This window comes from Miniopterus schreibersii (genome assembly GCF_964146895.1).
Source record: "Miniopterus schreibersii genome assembly, chromosome: 14".
NCBI classification, from domain to species: domain Eukaryota; kingdom Metazoa; phylum Chordata; class Mammalia; order Chiroptera; family Miniopteridae; genus Miniopterus; species Miniopterus schreibersii.
In genome coordinates, this window is record NC_138114.1 from 6,610,350 (window position 1) to 6,622,446 (window position 12,097).

General features: G+C 49.2%; 1 protein-coding gene across 1 annotated transcript in view; it reads left to right on the top strand.

Annotated features, from left to right (window-relative positions):
• Positions 1-942: 942 nt before the first annotated feature.
• Positions 943-12,097, top strand: part of CHAT (choline O-acetyltransferase) — a gene marked incomplete at both ends in the record, with an annotated part of 53,488 nt that continues 42,333 nt past the window's right edge. Inside the window, 5 exons of the mRNA XM_081158583.1 lie at positions 943-1,005; positions 3,716-3,907; positions 4,569-4,687; positions 6,116-6,169; positions 11,256-11,436. Of these exons, the coding sequence (XP_081014709.1) occupies positions 943-1,005; positions 3,716-3,907; positions 4,569-4,687; positions 6,116-6,169; positions 11,256-11,436 (609 nt within the window). The remainder of the gene's footprint in view (positions 1,006-3,715; positions 3,908-4,568; positions 4,688-6,115; positions 6,170-11,255; positions 11,437-12,097) is intronic.

Genomic DNA, 12,097 nt, shown 5'->3' on the forward strand with positions numbered 1-12,097 from the left:
AGGTTGGGCCCCACTAGCCTTAAAAACTGGCCTTTGCCCCCTTGGTCTGGCTCACTTCTATGCCCCTTCAAAATTAACCCACTACTCTCTAAGCTATCAGGTGGCCCCTAGGGGACAGGGCTGCCCAGCTTCCCTCTACTATCCCCTTCAGTGTTCCCATTCCACCTACACTGGGAACCTACTGACCAGAGACTGCCTAAGTTACAGCCCATCCAACAGATGCTAGGGTCCTCTACAGCCCATCCAACAGACACTAGGGTCCTCTACAGCCCATCCAACAGACACTAGGGTCCTCCCTGCCATGGCCACAGGCCAGGCTCCCAATCAGTCCCCTAGAGCCCAGGCCTTAGAGGGCCTTGCATATTCAGGAATGTACTCATTGAGGTATGCATTCATCATGTGTGCATTTATTTTACTCAGCTCCCCAACACTAATCCTACTCCATGCACCTGCTAGGTCCCAAAGGCAAAGCACTGAACATGGCAGGTACAGTCTTGCCCTGGAGTTCACAGTCTAGTGGGAACAAGAGATTTTAATCTGCAGAGCACACATCTATTGGGCCCCAGGCAGGGGCAAAGCAAGCCCAACACTGCTTCCTCCCACACTGCCCTGGGGTAGTCGGTTGGGCCTGGGCAACAATCTGATGGAGCAGGTACCAGGTGGAGGCTCACTTCAGGCCCCACTCTCTCTTATCTGAGGGCTCAAAGAGGACATTGTGGTGGGGGGAGGAAGGGGTCTGGAGGCCAGGAGATTGGGGCCTGGCCTACAATGAGACCCACGTATGCTACTGTCCAGCTCTGGCCTCCTCGAAGGGTGTAGGTGGGTGTCATACTATGGGAGGTAAAGGATCCGTGGCAGGTCTATGTGGCTGTTGAGTTGATGTCTCTCTGCTTCTTGATCCCCTGATCTGCACCTCTGTTTCCTCAACCAGGAGTCACCAAGATGCCTATCCTAGAAAAAAAAACCCAGAAGATGGCAGCAAAAACTCTCAGCAGTGAGGAGACTGTGAGTAACTTTTGCAGCCCCCTCTCTTATCCCTACTCTCCCACTCACATGCCCTTAGCTTCCAAAACAGTCCTTAGTGGGATTTGTGCCAGCGCTTGCCGGACCCCCAGCTTTCCCCTCTCCTGCGCATGAGGCCCAGGCTACAGCCCTGCCCTGAGCCTGTTGAGGAGCCTAGGAGGGGTTGGGGCTCTAGGAGTAGCTTCAAGGAGCACTAAGGGAATGCTGAGAGCCACACTTCCTAATCCCAAAGTCCAGGAAGAGTCCTTGACCTGGGCCAGATACCCTTTTGTCTCCCAGGCCCAGCTGTTGTCACTAGTCCAGCTCTGGAGGCACCATCTTCCCACTGGCTGCAGACAAGCCACTCCTCCCTGGGCAGGCCTCCTCCCTCCCACCCCACTTGCCTCCCAGAGTGACGGAGCAGTACATCTGATCTCCACAGTGTTGCATATGTTGGGTCCTCTGCTTCACTTGTCTTCTTGACACCTCCTTGACAACCATACCACTCTCTATCCCCCCAGCTTCATTTGAAACCCTGATCAGAGCTTTCTGGCTCCTCCCTGTGAAGCAGCTCACCCCATTGTCCTGTTGGCTGCAAGGGACACCTCTATTGTTGCTCCTGCTCCATGGCGTGTCCCTCCTGTTGGACTATGGCTCCCTGTCTCTCCACCGAACCTGACTGAGTCCAGCCCAGAGCCTGGCTCACATGAACTGCCCAGGAAACATGTATTGGCCTGAGACCCCAGGGTTCAAAGACCCTCATTAGTAATAGTCCCTGCTTCTGTTCCCACTGTGGACCAGAAGCCCATGAGATCTAGGGAGGAGCCCCAAGGGGCTGAGACATCCAGGCAGGGATTGCTGCCTCGTTCCTTTTTATGCATCACCAGTTGCCCGTGAGCCAGGTTGAGTCCCAGGGCACTGTCAGGGCCCCAAAGAAGGGTGGCCTGTTTCTAGCAGGGGCTCCAGCCAGACCTGCTGGCACTCTTGACCAGGCCACCAACTGGGCTGCGCTTTCTGTAGGTACTTACCCACTCACCCACCACACAGATACCCAGGCCCCAACAGAAGGAAGAGGGAACCAGAGCAGCTGGGTGGGGCACCTGGACCTGGCTCTCTGGAGTGGGCTAGATAACCTGAAATGCTGTCCAGACCCGTCCTCGTGTGGTCCCCAGGTTAGCAACAGCACATAGTTAGCACTGACAGCCTACTCCCTCCCCCTAGGACAGTGAGCTCTAGACACAGGATCAGACAGGTGAGGATCCCACTCACTCACAGAACATGTTCACTCAGTCCCACCTGCCCAGGGCAACGTGGGGGCTCCAGCCTGCCCCTCAGTAAGAGCAGAGCGGAGGAAAGCTTTCAAAGGCCCCTTCACTCCACAGCCTGCCTGGGACAGAAATTCACTGCCCCCAACACCCTAGAGAGGAGCAGACCCTGAAAGAAGGCAGCCCACTTTGTAAAATTTAAGCAATAATATGAACATTCCTGGTTTCCAACTGTGACCACCAAGTCAGGGAGAAGGAAAGGGGGAGAAAGGAGAGCAAGGCAGAAAGAAGAGAACAGCCGGGCAGGAAGGAGCGGGATGAATATGGGATGAAGACTGGTTTTAGGTCTCAGCTCTGCCACCAAATTGCTGGGTGACCTCGGACTATCTCTCCACTCTCTGGGCCCAAGTTTCCTCATCTGTCAATGGGCTGAGACATAAGATGTGAGACCTCTGGTGAGCACAGCTGGTAGACTGGGAAGCATGGGGCCCAGACTCTCTCCACACTTTGGGGCTCCCAGAGGTTATGAGTTTCCTCTTAGGAATTCTGGAGGCATAAGGACACTAATGTTAAAGCATTCCATCACGTGCTTACTTGGGGCCAGTTGCTTCTCTCATTTAATTCTCTCTGGGCCCCTCTCAGGTAGGAAATGTTTTTTATGTCCTGTGGGCAAGGAAGCTGAGTCTTAGAAAGATTAAAAAGAAGAATTTCCCCTCCACTTCCCCCCAACCCCACCTCCATACCCACATGAGCAGAACGGCCCTCTCTGTGTTTCACAACTGATGGGGATTTAATGACAAGCCCAGGGCATGAGTCGCCTTCCCAGGAAGCATCTTACAGAATTCTGGTCATTAGGACAAGCAATGACCTGTATCTACCACCATCGTTCACCTGTCCACATCTCTCCTGAGTCACGCCCTTTGGTCCAGAGTCCAGTTTGATTCTAGAGCCCAGCCGGGAACAGCTCCTAAATGAAGAATGATCTTCAGTGACTATCAATAACAGGACCAGCTCATCTTAGACCATTTGCTATGGGTGATAAGCACTTTCATATCAATGTCTCTTTATCCTATGAGAGGTAGAGGCTATTACCCCCTTCTGGTAGGGGAGGAAACTGAGGCACAGAGGTAGGGGTGATATGCTTAAGATCAAACAGCTGGTCAGCAGCAGGGTCAGGGATGAATCCAGGTCTGTCTGGGATCAACATCAAGGTCTCTTCCTCTGCACTTTGTCCCCTTCTGGGGTCAGGGCTGGAGTACGGCAAAAAGCAAACAGGAGCTTCCTAAGTTCACAATTCTGCTGAGCTGAGCCCTGCAAACAGATGAGTCTCAGGACAGGGAACAAGGGTGGCAGCAGACGGAGACAGACACTAGGCTTCAACTTGAGGACAAGCATGGGCCACACACATAAGGACAGACACAGCAAGTGCTTGTGAACATCTCTTCCAGGAGATGCCCAAACTCCCAGTGCCCCCACTGCAGCAGACCCTGGCCACTTACCTGCGCTGCATGCAGCACTTGGTGCCCAGGGAGCAGTTCAGGAGGAGCCAGGCCATCGTGCAGCAGTTTGGGGCCCCTGGTGGCCTCGGCGAGACCCTGCAGCAGAAGCTCCTGGAACGGCAGGAGAAGACGGCCAACTGGGTAAGCGTTGTTGGGAGGGTGCTGACTGGGGGACAGACAAGGGACCCATGGGGCGGGAGGGGCAGGAGGCAGACTAAGAGACAGAGGGATTTGATGAGGGGCAGGTAGGTGACAAAGATAGGGCAGATGGAGGACAGAGGTAGGGGAGAGGCAAGGGGCAAGGGTGAGGAACAGACGTGATGTGAAATATGAGATTGGTATGGGGACAGAGGGCTGGGAGATGGGGGAGGGTTGGGGGCAGACAGGGACAAGGATGGGGACATGTTTGGGGGACAGATGAGTGACAGGGATGGGGCAGCAGAAGATACTGATGAGGTCAGGGAAGCAGAGAGGGGTGGAAGGCAGGGAGGGGCCCCCATAAGGCCGGGCAGGGACCTGGGTGAAGCACCAACCAACCAGGCTGCGAGCCTGGGGAGGAAGAAAGGCGGGAGTACAGGGCAAGGATGCAGGGCAGGCACGTGGTTGGAACACGGTCCTCGCACATACCGGGGCTCAGTGTATGTTTGTAAAATGAATGAAATGCATGATCCGGTGAAGTGCCCCGATTGGCCCTCAGGGCTGCCAGGATGGGATTGGTGTGCACCACAGGCAAGATGCCCTTTCTTGGAGGGGGTGTACGTGGCCCCTGTGGGTGATGGCTCCCCTTCCCTGCCCCCCACAGGTGTCTGAGTACTGGCTGAACGACATGTATCTCAATAACCGCCTGGCCCTGCCTGTCAACTCCAGCCCAGCTGTGATCTTCTCCCGACAGCACTTCCAGGACTCCAATGACCAGCTAAGGTGAGGTCACTGTGCTCCTGGGCACGCAGCTGGGGAGTCTGCCTGGGGAAGGGATCCTGGACCCCACACCAGGAAAGAAAGGCCAGAGCTTTCTGAGGCCAAGTGGCCCTGAGACAGGGGGCATCCAAGCCATGAGGTCTGGAAGGAGGTTAGGTGACACTGCACGTGAGGAACAAACACCAATGCATACCTCAGAATGCATTGACTTGGGATGGGTGGGCACTAATGGAGGACATGGACCCCCAGTTGTCCCCATGACAGTCTTGACCTGGCTGAGGCCCTAGGAAAAGACGGGTCCCCTCTGATCGTGCCAGTACTTGAGGCTGAGACTTGTCTGGGGGAACATACTGTCCCAGGTGATCTGACAAACCCCTGCTGCCCTCCAGCCCCCCAGCTCTAAACAGATTTCCTCCTGCCAGCTACCTTTGCCAGAGCCTGTGCCATCTGCTGAAATTTCACAGCTCACTGGCCCACTGATGATGATGGAGGGACCATTCATGCAAGGGTAGGGTAGGGCAGGGAGGAAGGATCTCCGTGCAAGAGTCATGCAGACCCAAATCCAGGTCTCTGGTTTTAAGGCCTGAAGGGGCACAGTGTGGAGACAGTTCAGAGGGAGGAAAAGACCAGAAGGCAGAGCCCATCTCGCCTATAGGCAGGGTCAGCCATGCTTGGGAGACCCCAGCCCATCCTTCCTCACCAAGACCAGTCCAGAGTTCTGGGGCAGCCTTCCCCCTTCCCCTGCAGCCAGGGCCTCCGCGGGCCAAAGGCAGCGTGTGGATGGATGAACGACTTCCGAGAACTGTTCTCAGGGCTGCACCCGAGCGCGCATTTTCCTCCTGGTGCAGCTGAGCGGGGGTCTTCATCCATGAACGGTTGAGGTGACACGATCCCGTGGCAGTTCTCTGGTGCTTTCCCCCAGCTCCCGCTTTCCTTTCATTAGCACTTAGGGAACCAAATTACTGACTTTTCCCAGGAGGCTGAGTTTCCTAGAGCCCCAGGGCCCTGGGCAAGCCCAGCCCCAGCATGAGCCCTTCCTAGGAAGGGCCCAGCCCGGATCCTCCAGCCCTTTCTGCCTGCTCGGTGGCCTCTCCCGGCTCCCTCTCCCTCCTCCCCTCCTCACTCACATTCTAGTTTCCTCTTCTCCCCGAAGTTCTTCCCAGGGGGACCATTTTTAATCCAAAGCTTGCGAAGGACTGACAGCACAGAGGCGGGCGGGGGGCAGCAGGTTTCCTGTCCTATTAGGGCACCGCGGAGGCCGGGCACCTGGTGAGTGGTCATTGAGCTTGGGTGACAGAGGGGGAGAGAGGGAGGGGAGGAGATGGGGAGAAGGAAAGGAAGAAGGAAAGAAGGGGAAGGGGGCAGGGAGGCCGGGGGGAGGGGGAGCCTGGCCGCTGAGAGGACGGGCTGAGGCCGCGCCTCTGTCTGCAGGTTTGCCGCCAGCCTGATCTCCGGAGTGCTGGACTACAAGGCGCTGCTGGACAGGTAGGACCGCGCCCGGCCCGGGAAGCAGCGCCCTGCCCTGGCGCGGCCTGTCCCTTCGCCTCGCCCCTGCCGCGGTGGACAAGGACCTCTAGAGGGCAGGCTCCGGGCCTCTGTTCAGCTCCCTGTCCCTGGCGCCTGTCACAGGGCCCTGGGGCCACACCCACCCCAGCATCAGGATGACCTTTACCCCAGCTGGCCCGCCACTGATAGTTACTTTCCTAGTGTGAGCACTGTCCTGCCTTATCCTTTCAAAACGCTCCCTTTCCTCCGTACCTGACGTGTACACACGAGGATGCGCGTCAGGAATCCAGAGAACACACGGGAAGGGAGAAGCAGGAGTTGCAGGAGCGAGACAGGGGCCTCGGCCTTGCCACCTGCCGCTCGAGGGGCAGGCCTCCTCGGGCCGAGCCTGCTCACATGGCTGCAGGACCGCTTCCTTTTACGCCTCAACCAAACAACCTGTGGTGTTTGTAAATTTTATAAAATGCTTGTACAACACTACAAAAATGAATTAGTAGAAAATGGTACAAAGGTACAAAGTAGGAGCCACTTACTGTTAATTAATGTCTTAATTTTATTTTTTATTTTTTAAAATTATAGTTTACATTCAATATTATTTTGTATTAGTTTCAAGTGTAAAGATGAGTAGTTAGACCATCATATACTTTACAAAGTGTTCCCCCCACACTTCCAGCACCCACCTGGAACCACACATAGTTATTAAAATGTCATTGACTATATTCCCTGTGCCGCACTTTACATCCCTGGGACTATTTTGAACTACTGACCTGTACTTCTCAGTCCCTTCACCTTTTCATCCAGTCCCCCAACTCCCTTCTCCTTTGACAACTATCAGTCTGTTCTCTATCTATGAGTCCGTTTCTGTTTTGTTTGTTCACTTATATTGTTCTTTAGATTCCATATATAACTGAAATAATACAGTATTTGACTTTCTCTGACTGACTTATTTCACTTAGCATAAAACTCTCTAGGTCCATCCATGCTGTGACAGATGGTAAGATTGCATCCTTTGTCTTGGTCGAGTAATATTCCACTGTATATATGTACCACCACTTCTTTATCCACTCATCTACTGATGGGCACTTGGGTTGCTTTCATATCTTGGCTATAGTAAATAACACTGCAATGAACATAAGGGTGCATGTATTCATTCGAATTGGTGTTTTGGGTTTCTTCGGATGTATTCCCAGAAGTAGAATGACTGTGTTGTTAGGCAGTTAAGTTTTAAATTTTTTAAGGAACTTCCATATTGTTTTTTATAGTGGCTGCACCAATTTGCAATCCCATGCACAGTGAAAGAAGGTTCCCTTTTCTCCACATCGTCGCCAACACTTTTTTGTTCATTTATTAATGATAACCATTCTGACAGGTGTGAGGTAATATCTCATTGTGGTTTTAATTCACATCTCTCTGACGATTAGTGATGCTGAGTATCTTTTCATATGCCTATAGGCCATCTGTGTGCCCTCTTTGGAGAAGCATCTATTCAGGTCCTTTGCCCATTTTTTAATTGTATTATTTGTCTTCCTTTTGTTGAGTTCTATGAGTACTTTATACATTTTGGAAATTAACCCCTTATCAGATACATCCTTGGCAAATATGTTCTCCCATTCAGTGGGTTGACTTTTTATTTGTTGATGATTTCTTTTGCTGTGCAGAAGCTTTTTAGTTTGTTTATTTTTTCTTTTATTTCTCATGCCCAAGGAGATGTATCAGAAAAAATACTGCTACAAGAAATGTCCAAGATTTTACCGCCCATGTTTTCTTTTAGGATTTTAAGAATTTCGAGTCTTACATTTAAGTCTTTAATCCATTTTGAGTTTATTCTTGTATATGGTGTAAGAAAGTGGTCTAGTTTCGTTTTTTGCATCATTATTTATTGAATAGGCTGCCTTTAACCCATTTTATGTTCTTGCCTCCTTTGTCATGTATTAATTGACCATATAGGTGTGGGTTTATTTCTGGGCTTTTTATTCTGTTCCACTGATCTATATGTCTGTTTTTATGCCAGTGCCATGCTGTGTTGATTACAATGGCCTTGTAGTATAGTTTGATATCAGGTAGTATGATTCCTCCAACTTCGTTCTTTTTTCTCAAGATTGCTGTGGCTATTTGGAGTCTTTTGTGGTTCCATATAAATTTTAGGATTATTTGTTCTAGTTCTGTGAAATACAACTTTGCTGTTTCAATAGGAATTGCATTGAATCTATAGATTGCTTTGGGTAGTATGGAAATTTTTACAATGTTAATATTTCTTATCCATGAGCATGGTATATGTTTACTTTTATTTGTATCTTCTCTTCAGTGTTTTATAATTTTCCAAGGACAGGTCTTTTACCTCCTTGATTAAATTTATTCCTACATACTTTATTTTATTTGATACAATTGTATGTGGGATTGTTTTCTTAGTTTCCTTTTCTCATAAGCTCATTTTTGGTATATAGAAATGCAACCAATTTCTGAATATTTATTTTGTATCCTGCTTCTTTACTGAATTCATATTATAGTTTTAGTAATTTTTGGTGGAGCCTATGAAGTTCTCTATATGCAGTATCGTGACATCTGCAAATAATGACAGTGTTACTTCCTCCTTTCCTATTTGGGTGCTTTCAGTTTTTGTTCTTGTCTGATGGCTATGGCTAGGGCTTCCATTACTATGTTTAATAAGAGTGGTGAAGGCGGACTTCCTTGTCTTGTTCCCCAATTTAAGCTAAATGCTTGTAGTTTTTGTCCACTGAGTATGATGTTGGCTGTGGGTTTGTTGTATATGGCCTTCATTATGCTGAGGTATGATCCCTTTATTCCTACTTTGCTGAGAGTTTTTATCATACATGGGTGCTGGATTTTATCAAATGCTTTTTCTGCATCTATTGATATGATCATGTGATTTTTGTCTTTCAATTTGTTTATGTGATGTGTCACGTTTATTGATTTGCGGATATTATACCAACCTTGCATCCCAGGAATAAATCCCACTTGATCATGGTGTATGATCTTCTTAATGTATTGCTGGATTTGGTTTGCTAATATTTTGTGGAGGATTTTAGCATCTATGTTCATCAAGGATATTGGCCTATAACTTTCTTTGTAGTATCTTTACCTGGTTTTTGAATTAGTATAATGCTGGCCTTGTAAAATGAGCTTAGGAGTCTTCCCTCCTCTTGATTTTTTGGGAATAGTTTGAGGAAGTTCGGTGTTAGTTCTTTGAATGTTTGGTAAAATTCACCTGAGAAGCCATCTATTCAGTCCAGGACCTTGGTTTGTTAGAAATTTTTGATTCTTGCCTCAATTTCATTAGTTTTAAGTGGTCTATTCAGATTTTCTGATTCTTCCTGACTCAGTTTTGGAAGATTGTATGTTTATGAGAATTCATCCACTTTTAGTTTGTCCAATATTTTGACATATAGTTAGTTGTTCATAATATTTTCCAACCATCCTTTGTATTTCTGTGGTGTCGGTTGTTACTTCTCCATTTTCATTTCTGATTTTATTTATTTGGGTCCTCTCTCTTTTTCTTGATAAGTCTGGTTAAAGGTTTGCCAATCTTGTTTATCTTTTCAAAGAACCAGCTCTCAGTGTCATTGAGAACCTAAAAGATTTCACCAAAAACTACTATTAACTGATAAATAAATTCAGTTAAGTAGCAGGATACAATATAAATATTCAGAAATTGGTTGCATTTTTTTATATTTTTTAGACTGTATTTCATATATTTCCACTCTGATGTTTATTATTGTCTTTCCTCTACTCTCTTTGGGCTTTTTTTTTTTTTTTCTAGTTCTTTTAGGTATAAGGTTTGGTTGTTTATTTTAGGTTTTTCCTGTTATTTGGAGATAGGCCTGAATGCCATGATTTTCCTTCTTAAGACTGCTTTTGCTCTGTCCCATAGATCTTGGGTTGTTGTGTTCCCATTTTCATTTGTGTTAAGGTATCTTTTGATGTCTTCCTTGATCTCATTGTTAACCCATTCATTGTTTAGTAGCATGTTATTTAGCCTCCAGATGTTGTGTGTTTTTCAGTTTTTTTTTCTTGTAATTGATTTCTAGCTTCAAAACATTGTGGTCAGAGAAGATCCCAGACATGATCAATCTTTTTAAATTTATTGACTTCTAACATGTGATGAGACCATTTTTATTATTAGATTCAAAGGCATAAAATTCCTTTGTTTGATTGCTACAAATGTTTCTGAACTCTCCCTCTCAATTCCCATGCTCACCCTGTTGTCGATTGGTCTTTATAATTCAGTTTAATATCCCACTTGGAGCAGCAGGGTGATGGGCCCCCCCCCCAGCCACCTTGATTGGCCCCAGCTCTTCTCATGGCTGCCTCTTATGCTCAGGGCTCAGCTCAGACATCTGGTCACCAGTGAGACTGTCCCTGGCCACTCCTCCTTGTCACCCTGGCTCACTAACTGAAACCCTCCCATTTACCAGTTTGCTGTTTGTCAGCTGTGCCCACCCACATATTCCAGAACCTGCACCCCGTTAGAGCAGGAAATTCATGTGTTGTTTGCTGCTATAGCCTCCCAGATCCAGAATGGGGTCTGGCACAAAGGAGTGCTCAATAGCATTGTTGTCTGAAAGGATGGAGGGAAGGAAGGGGAGAGAAACCCCAAGAAAGGGGAGGGGGAGGAGGAGGGAGGGAGGACACAAGACACGCTGAGACTGCCCAGAAGGGAATCTTCTGCCTCAGACCCAGAGGAGGCTTCCAGAAGAGGTGATGAAGGAGTGGGAGGGGCTTTCTAAACAAACTGGTTGAGTGCAGGGTGAAGGTGAAGGCGTGCTAGGTAAAGATTAGCATAAGCCAAGGCAAAGGGGGCTAAAATGGTAGGATCTGCACTCTGATGCATGAGTCAGGGGTGAGGGAGGCTAACGAAGGCGTGAGAAAACCCTGAGGATCTTCTTGGCCGTGGAAATGGGCATTCATTCGACTACTGTAAAGAGTGGAGAGTCAGTCTCTCTGGCTGCCATCATAATGCCATCTGGTTTCTGTGCCTTGCTTTGCTAATCAAGTTACAGTTGAGCCAATTGTGATTTCCTGCCTCCTTCCCCACTTGCCCCTCCAGTCACTCCATCCCCACTGACTGTGCCAAGGGCCAGCTGTCAGGGCAGCAGCTCTGTATGAAGCAATACTACGGCCTCTTCTCCTCTTACCGCCTCCCTGGCCACACCCAGGACACACTGGTGGCCCAGAAGAGCAGTGTCATGCCTGAGCCCGAGCATATCATTGTGGCCTGCTGCAACCAGGTAAGTGACCCCTTGCTGCTGCAGCCTCTTGGGCTTGGGGAGGACACATGTGTGCTCATCCATTCCTGCTTTTGCAACGGTGCTCAGCCCCCTCCCAGAGTCACACAGTGAGCTGGGCAGAGTGACCCCAAACTGGGACCTCCTGACTCCCCGTCAGTTCCATTTCTCTCCACTGGTTGGGTTTTGAGAACGAGGAGAGGCATCAGTTGAGGACACGCTCAGTGGGCTTCCGCGCGGGCCCTGGCCAGCCAGGTCAGGCAGAAAGAGCTGCCTCGACAGAGGGACTCAGGCCGTTAATGAGGTCCAGCGTGGCCTCAGGCCCTCCACACGGAGTCGCCCAGGCCATGGCCTTCCCAGAAATCATGCACAGACAGACAGCTTTACAGACTGTTGTGTTGGAAACCCCTTGCCTTTTTTTCTCCGCTCACCAGTGTGTTTGAGATCTATCCCTATGGCTGTATGAAGAGCTAGTCCATTCCGTCTCACTGCTGGGCAGACGTGCCCTGGGCGAGCACACGACATTTTACGTAGCCATCCCTGCTGGAGACACTCAGGCTCTCTACCGTTTTGCTACTGCAAACTGCTTATATGGACATTTCTGTATATGTCTTTTGGGGCACAAGGGTATATGTTTCCCTAAGCCTTAGGCTAAAATATGTAT